General features: G+C 34.2%; 7 protein-coding genes across 7 annotated transcripts; 5 read left to right on the top strand and 2 right to left on the bottom strand.

Moving 5' to 3' along the window:
- Nucleotides 1–606: 606 nt before the first annotated feature.
- Nucleotides 607–2,850, bottom strand: LOC105210309 (trifunctional enzyme subunit beta, mitochondrial). The gene is made up of 7 exons (XM_011181168.3): nucleotides 2,648–2,850; nucleotides 2,154–2,328; nucleotides 1,911–2,085; nucleotides 1,652–1,852; nucleotides 1,421–1,595; nucleotides 1,202–1,332; nucleotides 607–1,133 (listed from the first exon to the last, which is right to left on the bottom strand). Exons 1-7 carry the CDS (start codon nucleotides 2,736–2,738, stop codon nucleotides 630–632), a joined length of 1,452 nt encoding a protein of 483 aa, XP_011179470.1. The 5' UTR covers nucleotides 2,739–2,850; the 3' UTR covers nucleotides 607–629.
- Nucleotides 2,851–3,126: 276 nt separating this feature from the next.
- LOC105210308 (elongin-C) lies at nucleotides 3,127–4,205 on the top strand. The gene is made up of 2 exons (XM_011181167.3): nucleotides 3,127–3,447; nucleotides 3,931–4,205. The coding sequence occupies exons 1-2, from the start codon at nucleotides 3,245–3,247 to the stop codon at nucleotides 4,070–4,072; spliced, it is 345 nt and encodes a 114-aa protein (XP_011179469.1). The 5' UTR covers nucleotides 3,127–3,244; the 3' UTR covers nucleotides 4,073–4,205.
- A 257-nt stretch (nucleotides 4,206–4,462) lies between these two features.
- Nucleotides 4,463–7,916, top strand: Arp5 (actin-related protein 5). Its single transcript, XM_011181165.3, has 7 exons — nucleotides 4,463–4,637; nucleotides 4,700–4,884; nucleotides 4,964–5,111; nucleotides 5,172–5,800; nucleotides 5,855–6,322; nucleotides 7,430–7,610; nucleotides 7,669–7,916. Exons 1-7 carry the CDS (start codon nucleotides 4,544–4,546, stop codon nucleotides 7,896–7,898), a joined length of 1,935 nt encoding a protein of 644 aa, XP_011179467.2. The 5' UTR covers nucleotides 4,463–4,543; the 3' UTR covers nucleotides 7,899–7,916.
- LOC105210307 (NADH dehydrogenase [ubiquinone] 1 alpha subcomplex assembly factor 3) lies at nucleotides 6,332–7,316 on the bottom strand. The gene is made up of 3 exons (XM_029039095.2): nucleotides 7,010–7,316; nucleotides 6,743–6,941; nucleotides 6,332–6,678 (listed from the first exon to the last, which is right to left on the bottom strand). Exons 1-3 carry the CDS (start codon nucleotides 7,240–7,242, stop codon nucleotides 6,535–6,537), a joined length of 576 nt encoding a protein of 191 aa, XP_028894928.2. The 5' UTR covers nucleotides 7,243–7,316; the 3' UTR covers nucleotides 6,332–6,534.
- Nucleotides 7,917–8,176: 260 nt separating the features above from the next.
- On the top strand, nucleotides 8,177–12,375 carry LOC105210367 (benign gonial cell neoplasm protein). Its single transcript, XM_011181266.3, has 5 exons — nucleotides 8,177–9,698; nucleotides 9,757–10,113; nucleotides 10,179–11,156; nucleotides 11,289–12,045; nucleotides 12,107–12,375. The coding sequence occupies exons 1-5, from the start codon at nucleotides 8,195–8,197 to the stop codon at nucleotides 12,240–12,242; spliced, it is 3,732 nt and encodes a 1,243-aa protein (XP_011179568.2). The 5' UTR covers nucleotides 8,177–8,194; the 3' UTR covers nucleotides 12,243–12,375.
- Nucleotides 12,376–13,159: 784 nt separating this feature from the next.
- Spt5 (transcription elongation factor SPT5) lies at nucleotides 13,160–17,927 on the top strand. Its single transcript, XM_011181164.3, has 12 exons — nucleotides 13,160–13,679; nucleotides 13,748–13,872; nucleotides 13,934–14,071; nucleotides 14,128–14,578; nucleotides 14,649–14,719; nucleotides 14,783–14,949; nucleotides 15,010–15,182; nucleotides 15,256–15,509; nucleotides 15,577–15,772; nucleotides 15,837–16,155; nucleotides 16,228–16,641; nucleotides 16,705–17,927. The coding sequence occupies exons 1-12, from the start codon at nucleotides 13,281–13,283 to the stop codon at nucleotides 17,271–17,273; spliced, it is 3,276 nt and encodes a 1,091-aa protein (XP_011179466.2). The 5' UTR covers nucleotides 13,160–13,280; the 3' UTR covers nucleotides 17,274–17,927.
- A 765-nt stretch (nucleotides 17,928–18,692) lies between these two features.
- Nucleotides 18,693–19,819, top strand: LOC105210304 (deubiquitinase DESI2). Its single transcript, XM_011181161.3, has 4 exons — nucleotides 18,693–18,936; nucleotides 19,005–19,313; nucleotides 19,371–19,459; nucleotides 19,538–19,819. Exons 1-4 carry the CDS (start codon nucleotides 18,802–18,804, stop codon nucleotides 19,617–19,619), a joined length of 615 nt encoding a protein of 204 aa, XP_011179463.1. The 5' UTR covers nucleotides 18,693–18,801; the 3' UTR covers nucleotides 19,620–19,819.
- The last annotated feature ends 583 nt before the right edge of the window (nucleotides 19,820–20,402 follow it).

Here is a 20,402-nt window from a genome sequence, read left to right as displayed (position 1 = left end):
AGTTTGAGCTGATTCCAAATGTATAGTAAGTAAAAAAAAATTAAAAATTAATAAATAAAAAGAAATTCATAACAAAGACGTGTGTTTTTTATAACTACAGTGGCGGGCAAAAAAAACAGTACACTTACTTACAGTGACTTTACTTTCGATCGATGTAGTATTAACAAATCAAACTCTATTATACAAGTGAATATAAATTATACCAAGCACATTATTCAGCTATAATAAAATGTTTATATTTACTTTTCTTATTATAAAATTATTTATTTTTAGTTAAAGTCAAAAAATTGCTAATTTCTAGAATGTGCCCTTTTTTTACCGCCACTGTATGTGTTTATGCCGCAGAGTTACCAGAAAGTACATATCAAACAATCGCAATATTTTTTTTTTCGAAAATGCTTTATTAAATAAAAACTATGACGGATTACACATGATATAAAGATTCGCTTTGTATGATAAATTAATTAAAAAAGTTTTTGTGACAAAATTTCAATTAATATTGCTTTATGTAAACACTTTGCTACGTAAATACTAAATGACTAAGATGTCTTACTGAAGGCAACAACAGTTCGTATAGTCTAGACGTGTATGGAAGAATTTGATTGCAAATCGTTAACAAAAATGCATATTTAATCTGCCGTAGCACCCGGATATCTTTCCAAGAGCATCGCAACACCTTGACCACCGGCAGCACAAGCCGCAACCACACCCAGTTGTCCATCTTCACGTACCAAACGATTGGCGGTGTGCATGCACAGTCTTACACCGGTCGCCGCAAATGGATGACCAATTGACAATGAACCACCCCAACTGTTCCATTTGCTCAAATCTGGAGCACCGTATTTCTCACTAAGTCCCATATAGTTCTTGCAGAACCAGTCCGAGTCTAAAGCTTTCAAATTCGCAATAATTTGACCAGCAAATGCTTCGTGTATTTCCCAGGTGTCGATATCGTTCAGAGAGAGACCAGTCTTATTTAACAGTTTTGGTATAGCATAAGCAGGACTCAAGAGTAATTGATCAACTGGATCTTGTGAGACATAGAGGAAATCACGTAAATATGCTTTTGGTTTTAGGCCAAGTTTCTTGGCAGTCTCTTCTTTCATAAGTACACAAGCAGATGCACCATCAGTCTGAAAATAGAATGAGATTGTTAAAGAAAATTTTAGTTAATTTAACCTAAAAATATTTTATTATTTACCAAGAATGAAGAGTTTGCTGCTGTGATTGTGCCATGTGGCTTAATAAATGCAGGATTCAGTTTTGCTAATTTTTCTGGTGTGGAAACTCGTATACCGTTATCTTTTTCAACGAATTTCGAGCTGCCGGGTACTGCAAAAAAATATTAAATTCAGAAATATTCGAACTTCAATAATTACTACAAAATAATATATAAATTTAATTAAAAAGCGATTCTAACCTTTAACCGAAACCACGTCAGTAAAGTAACCTTTATCCTGAGCTTCTTTGGCTAATGTGTGCGAACGTAAGGCGTAGTCATCTTGCTCTTTACGTGACACCTTAAAAGCTGCAGCCAAACGATCGGCAGAATGTCCCATAGTTTCACCTGAAGAAAACTCAGCAACGGCAGGTAACTGTAAAATAAATATAAGTAATTTGAACATAGCTACGGAAATCTTGTAGTACTCACTTCTGGTACGAAGAAATTCGGCCGCAAAGAAGCAAGTAATTGCAATTTTTGTAGTGGTGTTTTCGCCTTATTGGCTCTTAATAAAAGGCTACGCATTTTACGTGAATGCCGTATGGGTACGTCTGACATAAATTCGACTCCACCGGCAACAATCACATCGTAGGTATTTGTCGCTAGGAGACCGATACCTGTGGTAATAGCCTGTAAGTATAGTAACATTAATATTGAAAAAATACTGAAATATTTTTCAAATACTTACCACATTCGAGCTAATGCAAGCCAATGTAACTGTATGCGCGGGGGTTTTGTCGCTGAAACCAGCGGACAAGGCTGCCTCACGAGCAATATTCGAAGTTTTAACTTCTTGTATTACGGTGCCATAAACGATGTAATCAATAATATCTTTATCAATATTTGTTTTATCTAGCAAGTTACTGCAATGACAAAATATTAACGTTATTTTATTTGCCCGAAATAGTTTGTGAGAAGTGGAAATACGTACACCAAGGCATGACGTGCTAACTCGTGTGGCATCAATTTTGAGTAATCGGTAAACGATTGTAGGAAAGGAGTGCGTACGCCATCGACCAAAACTATGTTTTGTTCAAATCCTCTTTTAAATGTTTTGGCATTTTTATTATGCAATGGATTTGATGACGAGATGTTGCGATAACATGCTGAAAAAAGAAAAGAATTCGTAGTATTAATTTTCCGAGTATGTACATAGTACCGGCACATATTAAATCAACAGGTTTCGACAAAGTGTCTACTTAGTTGTAAACAATTTAATAATTTACGCGTAATTATGTGTAAGTAGCGGAAATATCAATTTTATACGCAACACAATATTCAATAACTGATTACATTACTGATATATACATCTTTACGATCCCAACCGGAGATGAACTTTGTACCGCTATAATATGGTAAACGTCATGCATCCGAATTTCTACAACCAAAACAAAGACTTTGCCCCCAAATGCAGTATGTACTTACAAATCTTCGATGATGATGCTACCAAGCCTAATGTAAAGGAATTGGAAAAACATTTTCCATATCGTAGGCATGTGAGCAAAGAAGACTGCATTTTAAATAAAAAAAATATATATATAAAGAACTATAAAAAATATATAATTGATATAAATTCCCAAAGAAGTCGAAGCAGACTATACTAATGAATTCGGAAATAACTAATATAAGCTAATCTAAAGAGGAACGTGATGATAAGAAACACACAGGTTACTATAAAGCAATACATTTGTTTATATCGGTCAACAAAACTTGCTGGTATATCAAATCAATGTAAATATTTAAAAATTTTAATTGCTTTTAGTTTAAAAATATATAAAAAATAAGAAAAATAAGAAATTGCTTGTAACGAAAATTGTTTATTTAAGATAGTTTTTGTACTGGAATATACGAAACAATAGCATTGCATGCACCCTGTTAATGTTCCACTAATACCTAATCGCAAAGCACTATTGTTATTTATATATGACTTCTTTTCGAAAAAATATTATTAGTGGATTCGATCTCAAGGCAATAGTTATAATCTTCGCTCTAACAAACACACATATATAACAATAAATAGAAATGGAGGAACAACGAACTGACAGAATCTATGGAGGATGTGAAGGACCTGATGCTATGTACGTAAAATTAATATCATCAGATGGCCAAGAATTCATTGTAAAACGAGAGCATGCTCTGACCTCTGGCACCATAAAGGCTATGCTATCGGGTCCTGGACAGTTTGCCGAGAATGAAGCAAATGAAGTACATTTCAGAGAAATTCCGTAAGTAAAACTATATAAAATGTTATTAGTGTAATAGAATTTATTTTTATAATAACCTTGATGACCTGTTCGGCTAATCAAATAGTACACAGTGTCTCCAGTTAGTGAACATCTACAGATAGGTGTATTTCCAGTCTTAATTGTTTTATAATACGTGCCAAAGTTATTATAATATATAATTTATACTTGTATATAATATATGACATTTTAACTTCAACAAATGACTAATACTTAATGTTTCAAAATACATCAAAAGATAATTAGTAAATCAATAAATTTTGCTTGATAATGTTCTAAAGCTTGAAAACCTTGATACCGCTGACAGTAATCTTTAAGTAGGTAGATGTATTTGTTTGTAACCGGCATTATTACATATGCGGCTTTTTGATTTTTAAACCTAAATGTAAATACCAAATGTCGATAGCTTGAAAATTTATTTGTATATTATTTACTTGAAAAATAATGTTTATTTTATTTTCTCAGATCTCACGTCCTCCAAAAGGTTTGCATGTACTTTACATATAAGGTGCGTTATACCAACAGTTCTACTGAAATTCCCGAGTTCCCGATAGCACCCGAAATAGCGTTGGAGTTGTTGATGGCAGCAAATTTCTTAGATTGTTGAATAATAGATGCAAAATACATATATATAAACTTTTTTAGTTGAAATGTTCTGATAAATACTGTTTACTATTTCTAACTGACTTCTTATGCGTGAAAAAATGAAAGAATAATAAATTTTGTCTGGAGAAAATATATGTTGAACGATCTATATTATTAAAATGGAGGTGGTGGTAGAAACGGGATTATAGCTATATATGTACATAAATGTGAATAAAGATAAATATTTGCAGGAATATAATTATTCAAATACTGTAGGGGTCATAGATAAATTAACAAGAAAAACGGTCATAGTTAAATTACTTATTTACCCAAAAATAACACCCTTTTATATTTGACAGTTTGGATTAAACAACATATTTCATGATAAAAGAATTTTACATACAAATCACCTTGTGCTCAACGCTGTATTCGAAATTTGGCAAGTCGGTTATTTTAAATTGTTTAGATTTTGTTTAGTGTTTTTATTAACGTGATGAACATCATTAATCTGACTGAAAATTCACAAAAACCGGATATAGTGCACACTTATGATGTAGATAACAAACATGCACTCATTATAGATAATGGTAAGCTTGGAATTAAAAATAAAATTCCTGTGTTTTTAGATCAAAATGAAACATATTTTTAGGTTCCTTTAAGTGTCGTGCTGGATGGAGCAACAGTCCACAACCCTTGCTAGAGTTTCGAAACTTTATTTTAAAGCCCAGAAGAGATAGGAGGAAAGAAGTTGCAGAACCTCAAGCAAACAAGCACACTCAAATCGGAAATGCTATTTTAAATATTGAGTCAGTTCGGTTGAACCTCAAAACGCAGGTTTGAACATCTGACATACATATTAATGCTTATGCATCTGACATATATTAAATGTTAATCAGATTTTTTAATTGTATAGTTCGACCGGAATGTGGTTACACACTTTCATAATCAGGAGCAGATATTTGATTATATCTTTACGCATTTAAGTGTTAACAACGAAGAAAAATTCACACATCCAGTACTACTAACAGAAGCTCTGGGCAATCCTAACTACTTTCGCCAACGTATGTTTTTCTTTTTATATTAAATTATAAGGTTTGCAACTAAATTTATTTATATTTCAGAAATGAATGAATTACTTTTTGAGTGCTATGGCATACCGTCTGTTTGTTATGGAATTGATTCAATCTTTAGCATGAAGCGTAATAAATCATGTGCTGATACGTTGATAATATCTTTTGGTTATCATACAACGCATGTAATTCCCGTTCTTGATGGAAAGATTCAAATAGAAAATGTGCGTCGCTTAAATTTAGGCGGATATCATATTATTCATTATCTGTATCGGCTCATGCAAATGAAATATCCCATGCACATAAATTCAATAACGATAAGTAGAATAGAACAATTATTACATTGTCACAGTAGTATAGCATTGGATTATCTGGAAGAGTTAAGGCGTTGGTCTGATCTGGAATACTATACAGAAAATGTGAAGAAAATTCAGTTGGCATTCGTATTGCCTAGTACACAGAACACGCCACAGAATCTCGATCAAAAGATTGAAAAACGAAAAGAGTTAACACGACGTCTTATTGAGATAAATGCACGTCGCGCTAAAAACAAGCAATTGGACATGGAGAACCAACTACGATTCATGACTAGTATTCGAGAACTTTATGAGCTTGGCGAAATGGATGAATTCGAAGCCGCACTAAAACAAAATAGCATAGACAATTTAGCTGCGTTAGATGTAAGTGAAAATGAAATTATTATATTCAGTATTTTATAACTTCCATATTTACAGAAAACTATTGCAACTCTACGTGGTCGGTTGCAGCAAATGGAATCATCAACCCAAGATGCTTCAGTTGCCAATCGTACACCAAAAGAGAAAACATCTGGCAACAAAAAACCACCATCGGACGTTTCTATGGAACAATGGCTTTCAGAAATCAACTATAAACGCGATGAGATTCTACGACGAAAGGAAGTACGCAAAGCGCGCAGACAAGAAGCAGCGAAACGTCATACTGCAGCGGCACAAGAGCGTATGCGCATTATTTCTTTACTGGCACACAACGATAAAGGTATTGATAATTTCGGTGTTAACGACAATGATTGGGACGTTTATAAGTCTATAAACAAGGATAATGAAAGTGACAGTGATAGTGATAATGAAAAACTCTTAGAATGTGAGAATATTCTACGCCAACATGATCCTTCCTTTAAACAAAGTAGTACGCAAAGTTGTGATGTTGCTGAAAATTATCAAGTAAGTTGATTTTCAAATTTGCAGCTGTTTTATATTTGTTCAAAGTGTTTATTTAAAACGAAAACTAGGTGCTGGAGTCAACTAACTCTTCCTATAGTATACAATTAAATAACATGCCTTAGTTTATATATTACCAAGCATTAACAAATAATTCTTGCTAGACTAGTCTACATTTATACTATATAACTACATGATAGAAGATCACTACGTTCTCAGTCGGTTTCGTCATAAATCTCTTTTCTGCGCAATTTACTTTGCAAAATATCGTTTTCGTTGTAGCTAATATGAAGTGGTGGTATAAGTGCTGATGCCACCATACGACTTTCTGCATTCAAAAAGTTAAATGTTGCACACGCCTATATTTAGAAAAACAAACAATAGAGAATATATTTTGATGTGTTCGCAAAAGTGGTATTTTACCTGCTCGGTACGTAGTATTTCAACATTAATTTTATGTTTTTTCATGAATTCAATTATGACTTTGGAAAGGCTTTGGGTAACGGGCTGGTCTCCAATACCAAGAATAAGGATGTCAATTTTAGGTTCAAGAGTGCAGAAAAAGCTCAAGCTATCTTCGTTAATGTCTTCATAGGTGCTAACATTCCATGAAAGAACAGAGCTGAAAATTTTTTGAAATTATATTTTTTCTTTATTCCATTCAGTATTTTTGTTATTGCTTTTTGTTACCGTGGAAATATTGCCATTGGTCCCACTATTACCATATCATTGTTAAGACGGAAGCCATACTGACTGAATCCGGTTATCATGAGCCCATACTCCTGTTCAGTGTTGAAAATTGAGACTTTAGTTTTGCCATCAGCTTCATAAGCGGCTTTTGCATATTGACGCGAGGCAGAAGCAATAAAATTTTTGTTAGCTCTGCGTAAACCGCTAAAAGCAAGTTGCAAAACTTTCGCCATATTTTACAAACGTGCACTTGTTACGTCCTATTATTATATATTTTGTTTATTGTAGTTGCAACTATTTCGTTTGAACAAAATACAAAACACTACAGGGTGATTCAAAATGGAGAAAATTTGCATGCTCATATTTAAATGTTATAAGTAAACATTTTATTAATTATATTTAAATTTTTATTTCATTTAGTTACATTTCAGTGTGGAGTCAATTCGTGCTCCTGAGGTACTCTTTCAACCTAGCTTAATAGGATGTCCCGAAATGGGTGTAGCCGAGCTTATTGAATTTGTACTTAAACTATTTCCGGCTGCTGAACAGCAACGATTGGTTAATAGTATTCTACTCACAGGTGGATGTTCACAATTTGCAGGTATTTCAATTTGTAAATTATAATATTTTTGAAAATCCTAAACTACAATTGTTTTCAGGTTTGAAAGAGCGTTTATCCAAAGAACTTCTCGAAATGCGTCCATTTAAGTCATCATTTAATATTTATGCTGCCCAGTTAGCAGAACTTGACGCTTGGTTAGGAGCAAGAGATTTCGCAAATTCTAAAGATTTTGTAAATTCACTGAGCACTAAAGAGGATTATCATGAAAAAGGTACTGACTATTTCAAAGAGCATACGTACAGCAATAGGTATTATGCAAATATTTAAAATATTGTAAAGTGAACTATTATACTGAATAATTTCAATAAATTTGTTTATTATATGTATAATAAATTGTTTAAAATTTAAACTATTGTATGAAAATATATGTATGTATGAAGATAATTTCGTTATCTGAAAGTCCAGCGAATTAAGAAAATAAAATGTGTGAATTCGCCTTCGTTATATGTATTAAATGATACTTTGGTGCAATCTGGCAACGCCAACATGTTAATTCTGTTAAATATCTAAAGTGTATTTTCCGTTTGGAATTTGAATTTGATATATTACGCATTTTATACATTATGATTAAAAATATTGTAAATCAATATATTTTTGAGCAATTAATGCATTTTAAAGATGGTAATCGTTGTTGCCAAAAGTTTAGCGGATCTTTTCGTCCTACAGAAAGAACAACTTTCATTGAGTATGCTTATAAACTTGGTTACAAAAGTCGTCCATTTGTGAATAATGGTATAGAATTTATAAAAATTTTCAAAAAGAATTGTTTGCATTTCGTGGAACATGTACCAGAGCTACGACTTTCATCACATTCTGAAAAGGAGCTTTTCATATTGCATCGTGACAGTGATTTTATTGGTAGCCAACTCGAGATGCAAATGTCGCCAGAATTCTTCAGCCCCAATTGTGTAAGACCTTCTATACCGCCGCACAGATTCTCCTTAGGTTTAAAGCAATCAATGGCTCGTAAAAATATTCGTGGTCAACAGAGTTTTCAAGACAATTGTCCATTGCAATCATACAAAATTGGTTTGCTTGAGGCAATACATCGCAGTAGAGTTTTGATTGTAAACGGAGACTACATCTTTGAGAAATCAACCGGATTGCCAATGTATATCATCGAAAATTGTGCTGAACGTCGGACACATTGCAAAATAATTTGTGTTGAGCGGGAACAGTTATTGGCGATTCATAATAGTGAAAAGCTTTCAGAGTATTTGGGTGAGAAAGTGGGCAATACGGTTGCTTTTCAAATTCATCTACAAAGCCGAATTAGCGAAGGCTCAAATCTTATCTATACCACTTCAAGTTTTCTACTACGTGTACTTATGGGACAAAGTGTTGTGGATAGTTTTCGACACATTTCGCATATAATTGTTAATGATGTTTATCGACATGAAGCATTTACAGATTTGCTACTAAGTGAATTGCGTTCTGCTCTACGTTGCCACGCACATCTTAAGATTATACTACTTTCAAATTCTCACTATAATTTAAAATTTTTGGAATATTTTGGTGAAGGCGAAATACTACAATTGGAATGTAATATTGCAGATACCCATAACTCTAATGTGTTTCACATAGAGCAGATACAAAAATTATTGGACAGGGATCGCCACACAAATATACGAAACCAGTTATATACTAACCACAACAACATGTCGCGGTTAATTAACGGTAACTGTTTCAACGTGGACCGTATTCTTGAAAATTATGAACAAACTGGTACAGATCAAGCGTTAGAAACATTTTTGTATATGGTTCGAGCCGAAAATATTTCTATAGATTATAGGCAAACTGTATCGGGTAAAACGGCCATAATTATAGCTGCCAAACTTGGAAATGCGGCACACATAAAACTGCTACTAAATAGATTTGCTGATCCGTATATAATGGATAAGCAAAACATTAATGCTTTATCCAACGCGATGGCTGGTGGAAATATGTTGTGTATAGAATTGCTAACCAATTCACCGAATATGAAAGGTGTCAATCCCACATATCTTGATTATAGTCTTGTAATGGATCTTATACGTGTTTTGATGACAAGTTCAAAGTGGGAACCTGGTAAATAATGTAAGTTACATTAATTGAAAATAAAAATAAGCTTTTTTATTAATTGTAGGTAATATAGTTGTTATAGTAGCTGATTACGAACAGCTATTGCGTATAAACTATTGGATGTTGCGTTGTAAAATGATCGGAGATATACCACAAGAAGTTGCAATATACATGCTGCATAAAAATATTGAGAAGGATCAGTTGGATACGGTTATAGAAGGAACAAACGACTGTATAAATATTATAATTGCCACTGACATTATTGAAAGTATCATACCAAAGTTTTCAATTAACTATATTATTGATTTGGCTCGTACACGAAGAATGTTATATAATGCCGATACGGGATATAAGGAACTTGCTTATGATTGGATAGCAGCAGAGGCGCTAGAAAATCGTGCACGTTTAACAAGTCGCCCAGGTAAATCATACATACATGCTATTTAAAAAAATTTAATATATATGTGAAATTCCATTACCATGTAGGCGTAGACGCAAAATGTTTTCGTTTTATTCCTGCTTTCCTGGTGGACCTACTGCCGAGAACTTATACAGCGGAATTATTAACCATGCCTTTGGATCGTGTTTGCTTAACTGTAAAGTTATTATCACCACATACTATGGTCTCCGAATATTTGCAAACGACCATTTCCAGAGCACCTTTTACACACATACATAATACGGTTGAGTTTCTGAAGAAAATATACGTATTTGACGAGCTAGAAGAAATTACATGGTTGGGATGTCGCCTAATTGATGTACCCATTGATTGCCAGTTGGGAAAACTGCTCGTTTTCGCAATACTTTTACAATGTTTAGATCCCGTACTAACAATTGTTAGTTTTTTGTCCACAATTGACCCACTCGAATTACCGACGCATATAGGTAATAAGCGCACTGCTGCAGTCGAACAAGTACGTGCCAAAATCAAAGATGAACGCAAACGTTTAGCCGAGAATATACTTTCAGACCATTTGATATATTTGCGTTTATATCAAGAATGGCAAAATAATTTGCGCGATGATAATCCCGAAATGGTACTCATCGATGAGCATGATTATGTTCTAAATGGAATTTTAGAAAAAGTTTGCGATATTCGTACACATTTAGTGGGCGCCTTGCGTTCCTCACAACTTATACATAATCAAGGGCAGTTAAGCATGCATTACATAAATTTAAAATCAAACAGTTGGCCAATGATTAAAGCAACACTCGTGGCCGGTCTCTATCCACGCCTCTGCCTAGTGGATACATATGAAGGACGTATTAAGTGTAATAGCGCTAAAGAGCTTCTTATATATCCAAGTTCAGTGCTTGGAGAGCTCACTATGGAGCCATTAAACAATAAGGCACGATTATTTCCTTCCAACTGGATTGTCTACGGAAACGAAATAAATAGCGTTCACGGTAATAGCACCAGGTGTTGTTCTCTGGTGGCACCATTAACGGTTGCAATGTTCGCAGGTATGTGTGTTGGATTTTGTTTGAAAGTGACATACAAACAATAACCAGTTTTTCAAGCTTGCTTTAAGCGGGCACTGAAGAACTGACGTAAGTTTTGTTATTGAATTTCAATAATTTATATATACATTACAGGTCCACCTAAGATAGATTCATCAAATGTATGTCCACTTAACGTAACTGGGAGCTACTACGCATCTGCCAGCAATCTTCATACCAAAGGGGCAACAATTTCAGTATTTTATATAGATGATTGGATCGAAATCAGAATGGAACATACGACAGCTCAACTTATACTAAAAACACGACAATACTTTTACAGTGCATATATGAATTTTTTACAAAATTGTGGCAGCATAGACAAGTGGCGACGTACTAATTCATTTTTAGCTGCAGTTTCTCGTTTATTCGATACATTAGAAAGAGTATTTGCATTCGAAGACCAGGCTTGTGGTTTTATAAAACCACTTAACATAGGTTTACGCCCCAAGGCAGTGCCTAACAAATTTATTACTTCGTTTAATGCTGTTATAAGTTGGAATGGAGATACATCTATGCAAAGAGAGTGCACTTCGAAGCGTGTCGAATTGAAGAAAAAAGCTCCCACTTTGGACGGAAATCGAGAGCTTAAATTTACTTGTTTGCAAAGACAGTTTTTCGCAGTTTATATATCTCAGTCGGACTTGGTATTTCGTAAGTATCCGCACGAATGGATACGCGATGCTGTTGCAAAGGTTGTTGAGCCTTGCCTAAGGAGTGACAAATTAACTTTTGTAATTCTATACAACAAGAATCCAGATCAGTTTTGCTTGGTGGCCGTTGCTACAAAGACATATGGCACATTCAAATTACAAGAGTACTTTAAAAACAAAGTATCTATGAATGAAGTGTTGTAAGTTCTATAAAAATAATCAATACTTATGGCATCTAATTTTATCTTCTTTTTTTCTTAGAAAAATATGTTCAAGACAAAACATTGGCGTGCCATTATTCACTGAGAAACGAAGCGCTTTTCATATCGATGCAGTTGTCGGCAAACTTATTTTGGATCTATTTGCTTTTCGTAATAACTGGCTGGAATATAACTAAAAGTTGTGTTTAAGTTTAATTTTAATACGGCTTAAATAATATAAGTTGAAAATGCGTCAATTAGGTATATATGAACATTAGGTACCTATTTTATTTAAATTATGTTTGAGTTACTCTTGTCTTGATTTTAAACATTCTGAATGAAACAATGAAGTAAATTTTTGTTTTAAATAAATACAGTGAGTTCAATTAAATTTAACATGATTTAAAAAAATTAATGGGAACTAATTCATACGTACATTGCAATTTAACTCAATACGAACGAAAGCGCTAAACGATTATGTTCACAAGAGTTTCGGGTAGTTTGTAAGCTTGGCTTTAATATAAATCGCTGGTAGTGTTCTCTAGTAATTACCATATTATTAACCGGTTGTTGACTTGCTGGTCACTCATTCAATTTATGATTTTTAACTTTTGCCATCGTCATGAAAAGTTATGATTGTTTGGTATGTTACAATTGTCTTTATGAATTAAGCCATTTTTTAAGAATTTTCAAGATTACTGATGTTAAAATATGATGAAAAACCCGTATAAATTCTGCTCCCTAGCAAAGATAGGTATAGTTTGACACATGATACACCATGTATGTTCTCCATATTATTTGTATTCTCATACAATGCAAACGATTTAGAAAACGATGTGAAACAGAATGGTACAAGATTCTCGGAAATTGAACAGTTGAATAGTCATTGCAATTTTACATTCAATAAAAGTTACCATACTTATATATAATAATAAAAAGTTTGTCACAATTGTTAAATTTCTTACTTAATTTCAATTTTATTATAAAGTCTTCAATAATTTTCCTTACACACAGTTTTTCTTTTAAGTTTTTGCATACTATGAATTAAGTGGTACCTTCTGTTTTGTTTCCACTTTTTTCGTTTCGCGTTTATATTTGGATCACTCTGTACCTGTGAAGAAAATCAATCTCAAATATACCTTGGTTTGTAGTTCGGTGTTTATTCTTGTAGAAACTTTCGTGGACAGTGCAAGTGTTTTCGTGAAAATACGTGACTAAAGTGATTTAAAATTACAATGTCGGATTCAGAAGCAAGTAATGCTTCCGATAGTGGTTCGGACGAAGGCTCTTTGAGTTCAAACAAATCTCAACGTAGTGCACGTTCGCGTTCTCGTTCGGTTTATCGGTCTCGTTCAGGTTCACGCTCTAAATCGCCCTCTAGATCCCGATCGCGTTCACGTTCGCGTTCTGTTGCATCGGGCTCTGAAGATGAGAGTCCATCACGCAATAGACAACGTAAAAGTAGAAGTCGTTCTGGTGATGAAGAACCTGAAGATGGTGAGGATCTTGATGGTGATGAAGTTGATTCGGAATATGATGAAGAGGAGGATGAAGACGATGATCGTCCACGTAAAAAGAAGAAGAAGGAACGTTTTGGTGGTTTTATTATTGACGAGGCCGAAGTTGATGACGAGGTAAATTATTTGCTGAGTTGTTGAATGCAAATGCATTTGTGAATGTTTGTACGAAATTTGTTTGCTAGGTTGATGAAGACGACGAATGGGAAGAAGGAGCTAATGAACTGGGAATTGTAGGGAATGAAATTGATGAATTAGGTCCTACTGCACGTGATATAGAAATACGGCGTCGTGGCACTAATCTGTGGGAGTAAGTGCATTACAAAACTGTTGTTTATATCAACATATTTTATAAAAATAATTATTTTCAGCACACAAAAAGAAGATGAAATCGAGGAATATTTACGGAAGAAATATGCTGACGAATCTGTTGTTAAGCGTCATTTTGGTGATGGCGGTGAGGAAATGTCGGATGAAATAACACAGCAAACATTGCTGCCAGGAATAAAGTAAATATATTAAATATAAATATAAAAACACATTACTTAAACTATATATTTTATAGAGACCCTAATCTATGGATGATCAAATGTCGCATCGGCGAAGAGAAAGCCACCGCTTTGCTCTTGATGCGCAAATTTCTAACATATTGTAATACGGATGAGCCCTTACAAATAAAATCGGTTGTGGCTCCCGAAGGAGTAAAGGGTTATATTTATCTAGAATCATATAAACAGACTCATGTTAAAACCGCTATTGACAATGTGGGTAATTTGCGTATGGGCCAGTGGAAACAGGAAATGGTGCCCATCAAGGAAATGACAGATGTTTTAAAAGTGGTAAAAGAGCAGGTTGGACTAAAAGTTAAACAGTGGGTGCGCCTCAAGCGTGGTTTATATAAGGATGATATAGCACAAGTTGATTATGTTGACTTGGCACAAAACCAAGTACATTTAAAACTACTGCCCAGAATTGACTATACACGAATGCGCGGCGCTTTAAGGACTACAGCAACGGTAATAACAATTGTCTATATTATTGTTGTATTTTGTGATATAATTTAAATATCATGTCTCAAATTTAAAGGAATCTGATGACTTGAAACGTAAAAAGAATCGTAAGCCTGCCGCCAAACCTTTCGATCCAGAAGCTGTGAGGTAATATATATTATTTTATATTTGTCGTTAATATTTTTTATAACGTGTATGGTATATTTGCAGGGCTATTGGTGGTGAGGTTCATTCAGATGGCGACTTTTTGCTTTTTGAAGGCAATCGCTATTCTCGTAAAGGATTTTTGTATAAGAATTTCACAATGTCGGCTATTTTGGTCGATGGTGTGAAGCCAACATTAGCAGAATTGGAACGTTTTGAAGAACAACCGGAAGGTAAGCTACTTTCATTTTTTTATTTTTTTTTTATATTAAATTAAATAATTTTCGCATTAGATGTTAATTTGGAGATCGTTTCCGGTTCAAAGGATGACCCCACTAGTACACACTCATTTTCCATGGGCGATAACGTTGAGGTGTGCGTGGGTGATTTGGAAAATTTGCAAGCAAAAATTATAGCAATTGATGGTGGCATGATAACTGTAATGCCAAAACATCAGGATCTCAAGGTATTTACAAAAATATTTTTAAGGAAAAAATTTCGTTGTTTAAGTTTCAATAAAAACATATTTTATTTTAAAGGATCCCTTGATTTTCAAAGCTAACGAATTGCGTAAATTTTTCAAAACCGGCGATCACGCCAGAGTTTTGGCTGGCCGTTACGAAGGTGAAACCGGCTTGATTATACGCGTGGAACCCATGCGTATTGTATTAGTATCAGATTTGACTAACCACGAATTGGAGGTGTTACCACGTGACTTGCAACTTTGTTCAGATGTGGCTACAGGCGTAGATTGCTTGGGTCAGTTTCAATGGGGCGATCTTGTACAACTTGAGTAAGTTTATTCAATTCATATGCCACCATATTTTCTATAAGTTAAAATTTATTTAATTTATTTTCAGTCCGCAAAATGTGGGTGTTATCGTACGTTTGGAAAGAGAAAATTTCCATGTCTTAGGCATGCATGGCAAAGTAATTGAATGCAAACCGACAGCTCTGCACAAGCGCAGAGAAAATCGCAATTCGATTGCACTCGATGCCGATCAAAATCAGATAAAACGTCGAGACATTGTTAAAGTCATGGAGGGACCGCATGCTGTGCGTAACTAATTGTATAAAAATATTGAAAACTTTTTTTTAATAATAAATTAATATAATTTAGGGTCGTTCTGGTGAGATTAAGCATCTTTATCGCAGCTTGGCTTTCTTGCATTGTCGCATGTACACGGAGAATGGTGGCATATTTGTTTGTAAAACACGTCATTTGCAATTGGCTGGTGGCAGTAAAAGTCAGGCAAATAATGCGGGCACACTTGGTGGGTTCGGTTTCATGTCACCACGCATACAGTCACCTATGCATCCGTCTGGTGTTGCTCGTGGCGCTCGTACAGGTGGTAGAGGCGGTCGTGGCGGTTTCCGTGTTACGCGTGATCGCGAAATGCTGGGTAAAACAATTAAAATCACCGGCGGTCCATATAAAGGTATAGCATACATACTAATTTTACCGAATCGTTAAATGTTTTAATGAAAAATTATTTATTTTTTTTCAATAGGCGTTGTTGGCATTGTTAAAGATGCCACCGAGTGTACAGTACGTGTCGAGTTGCACACTTCTTGTCAAACTATATCTGTAGATCGCAACCACATTGCCACGGCTGGTGTTCCTGGCAAAGAGGGTGGTAGCATATCGACATATGGTCGCACTCCAGCACGTACACCTGGTTATGGTTCACAAACACCAGTCTATGCAGCTGTTGGCTCGAAGACACCATTACTTGGTAATCAAACACCTAACTGGGATTCAGAAGGACGTACCCCATATAGTGGTACAATGACGCCATCGCATGACGGCAGTATGACGCCACGTCATGGTGCTTGGGATCCAAGCATAGCCAATACACCGGCACGCACCAATGACTTTGACTACACTCTGGAGGAACCTAGTCCCAGTCCTGGCTATAATCCAAGTAAGTATTTCAATTTCAAATTAAGTGTTGCAGTATTTTAAACGGTTTTTTTTATAATTTTAGGTACTCCTGGTTATCAAATGAATACACAATTTGCACCACAAACTCCAGGCACTTTATATGGTTCTGATCGTAGCTACAGTCCATTCAATCCAAGTCCAAGTCCAGCTCCATCTCCATATCCAGTTGGCTACATGAATACACCATCGCCATCTACATATTCGCCAAATACACCCGGTGGAAATCCACAGTCTCCATATAATCCACAAACTCCTGGCGCTAGCCTAGACTCGCCGATTGGCGATTGGTGTACAACCGATATTGAAGTTAAAATTCATACACATGACGACGCTGATTTAGTTGGACAGACGGGTATCATACGCACGGTTTCGAATGGTGTATGCTCGGTATTCTTGCGTCAAGAGGATCGCAGTGTGTCGATTGTAAGCGAACATTTGGCACCAGTACCACCAGAAGTTGGCGATGAATTCAAAGTTATCTATGGTGACGAGCGAGAGTCAGTGGGCAAAGTGCGCTCTATTTCCGACAAGGACACCAGTCTCTGCCAAATCAATGACGAAATGAAATTGCTTCCAACAGCATATTTGTGCAAAATGAAGTCTATCGATTAAAGCAACGGATAATATTGACATGATTAAATAACTATAGTGTTCTACATAATCGTACACGTTTTATTGTTGGATGTGGAAATAAAAATAATCCCAACAAAATCCTTGTTTTAAATTAATTATTGTTTTAGGTCTCGTAGTAGTTATAAAAAGACTTGGGAATTTAATTCGTCTACTCAACAATAGTATAGTTGACCTTGATGATATTGATGTATATTTATTGGTAAAATAACGGTAGTTTTCGATTTCCTTTTATTATATTTTTCATAAACATTGTTATTTCTTCGCAATTTCGCTTCTAAATCTGGCAACATTTGTTACCATATTTCCAAACCATTTTTTTTTTTAGTTTGGCAACCAAATGTCAAAGTGATGTGTTTCACTTTCTCATTCGTACCTGGACGAAAATCAACATTGGTATAAGACGCTAAATTATTGCAAAGGAAAATTTTTGATGGCAGATGCATTCAGATATTTTTATTGTAATCTGCTGTCAACTAATATTTTCCTAAATGTTATATTAAAACGCTAATAGTGGAAGATTCATTTGTTTGCGGATAGAAACATGATACAGGCGAGTTCACTTCGTCCGTTTGTATGCGTTAGGATACCTACGAGAAGATCTCAAAGTATTCAAGAAACTCAACCATTCATTGGTACGTATGTATGTATATATGATTATAAAACAAAAAAAAACGCATATTAATTAACCACATTTATCTTGGGGTTTTGAAAAATATAATACGCAAAAACCAGTGAAACTCAATATTACGTACAATGAAGTGCATATGAATCAACTGAACAATTGTTTCACAGTGCAATACATACATACATACATACAAATTCATGAAAGCAGCGGAAGGTGTGTGTGAGTTGCTCGGTATAAAGAAAATGACACCCTTCGATACAATGTGCTCAATATTTGTTTGCTTATCAGTAGTATAAACAAACTGCTCGTTAGATGATTAATGAATAATTAAGCAAAAACTGCTATAGGTGTAAAATCATACACGATTTCCTATATAGTTATTGTAAAAAGTACTTGTTCTAACGGTTTATGGCCGGAAACAGAGGTTCACTAGTAATTTTTCCTGTTAAATATGCGCTCTACTTTCAGCAATTCTATCTATATTGAATAACTACATTTATTATTTTTAGAATTCTTTTTTTTATAGTTTTTATTTTTTATTTATTTTTATATCAAAGCATGTACATTAAAGTAAACATTTACATTAAGACATACAAATTTAAAAAAGTACATTGTTGTTTATTCACAGGAATCATCACCATCTGATAATTTTCGTAGTCTTCCTCCACAAAAGCTTTATCTAAATAGTAGTACCCTCTCGAAAAACATACAAACATAACAAAGAAACGAAAAGATCCAAGCCCGTTTTATAATTAAATGCTTGATTCTTTTGCTCACAAGAAATAACCTCGTTACGTTAACGGACTATTAATTGAAGAATATTTTATTTCATCCACATTGATATTATTATAACAACGGAGTTTTTAATATACATACCATATAATGTTTTCGAATGGCCTACCTTGCAATTTGTCATTCCCCAGTTGCCTTGGCGTACCAAAAGACAGCGGGAGCGACGAATTACTACCAGCAAACATGAGTAATCGTGAACCAGTTATTTTAAATGTCTATGACATGGTAATTATTTTGCACATTTTCTATAATAATATCAAATATAATTTTTTAAATATCTTCTTTTTTTGCAGTATTGGATAAATGAATATACAACATCGATAGGATTAGGAGTTTTTCATTCCGGCGTAGAAATTTTCGGCACAGAGTTCGCTTATGGTGGACATCCTTTTCCCTTTACAGGTGTTTTCGAAATAACACCGCGAGATCACGATGAATTGGGTGAGCAGTTTCAATTTAGACAAAGTATACAAATTGGCTGCACTGATTTCACGTATGAAGAAATTCGACGCATTGTCGATGAATTGGGTAATCAATTTCGTGGCGATCGTTATCACTTAATGAACAACAACTGCAATCATTTTTCAAGCTCTCTTACTCAGGTTTGTATATGTTACCAAAGTCGTATGTTTTATACCAAATTTGTGTGTTGTTTGTAGATTCTTTGTGGCCAAGAAATCCCCAGCTGGGTAAATCGCCTAGCTCATTTTAGCTCCTGTGTGCCATTTCTTCAAAGATGCTTGCCAAAGTAATTTATAATTTACTACTATGATTTTTAAATTAAATTAACGTAAGCTAAACATTTATATTTTCCCTTTGTTTGTAGAGAATGGCTAACACCAAATGCCTTACAACAGAGCATAACTGCAATTCACGAACGTGACGAATCCGACGCCAGTCCTCTTTGAGAACCACGGAAATAGGAGAGAAAATAGTGACAATTTACACCTTAAAAATCTAACAATCTATTATTATGTAATTAACAATAATGAATAACTTCAAATCAGTTGTAGGTTTATGTATATTAAATTAAAATTTGTTCTTGTAAGATATATATATATACATATTTGATTTCTTATAATTAAATATAAATTAATATTAAACTATATTCATAACATTTTAAACAGAAATATCATATACATACATACAATTTTTACATTAAATTGGACTGGCTGAGTTATATTAATAGTGTGTTTGATTACCACGTGTAATAATGTATTTAAATTCATATAATCATCAAACGGCAGACCGTGTATTGTTTGGGTACAAATTTATATATATTTACATACAAAGTTTCTATCATGTTGAAAAAGAATCTACCATGACATAAAAACGTTTCTGGGTTAATTTTAATTGAAAGCGCATTAACGTTGCCAGCTTAAAATTTTGAAATGAATGCTGTAAATTCAACTGGTAAAAGTAAGCTGGCAGCACACTGCCAAGTATTTAGCAACAATTGTTTATAAGAACAGCACAGCGTCACTCACATGCTATAGTCTCAGCAAATAAATGTTAACATATATCAAATAATTAATTTTTGATTTATTTACTTAATAAAATAATTAAAATACAGGCATTAAAGTATTACTGAAGAAAGGTATATATTGTTGTTTTGTAGTTATAAATTGAATGTTATTATGGCGAATTTTAAAGTTTTATTGCTTTGTACTGTTTCAAAAAATTAAATAATC

The sequence above is a fragment of the Zeugodacus cucurbitae genome, chromosome 6 (genome assembly GCF_028554725.1).
Source record: "Zeugodacus cucurbitae isolate PBARC_wt_2022May chromosome 6, idZeuCucr1.2, whole genome shotgun sequence".
Lineage (NCBI taxonomy): Eukaryota > Metazoa > Arthropoda > Insecta > Diptera > Tephritidae > Zeugodacus > Zeugodacus cucurbitae.
The sequence above is the reverse complement of the archived record's forward strand: the minus strand, read 5'-3'. Positions and strand labels throughout refer to the sequence as shown.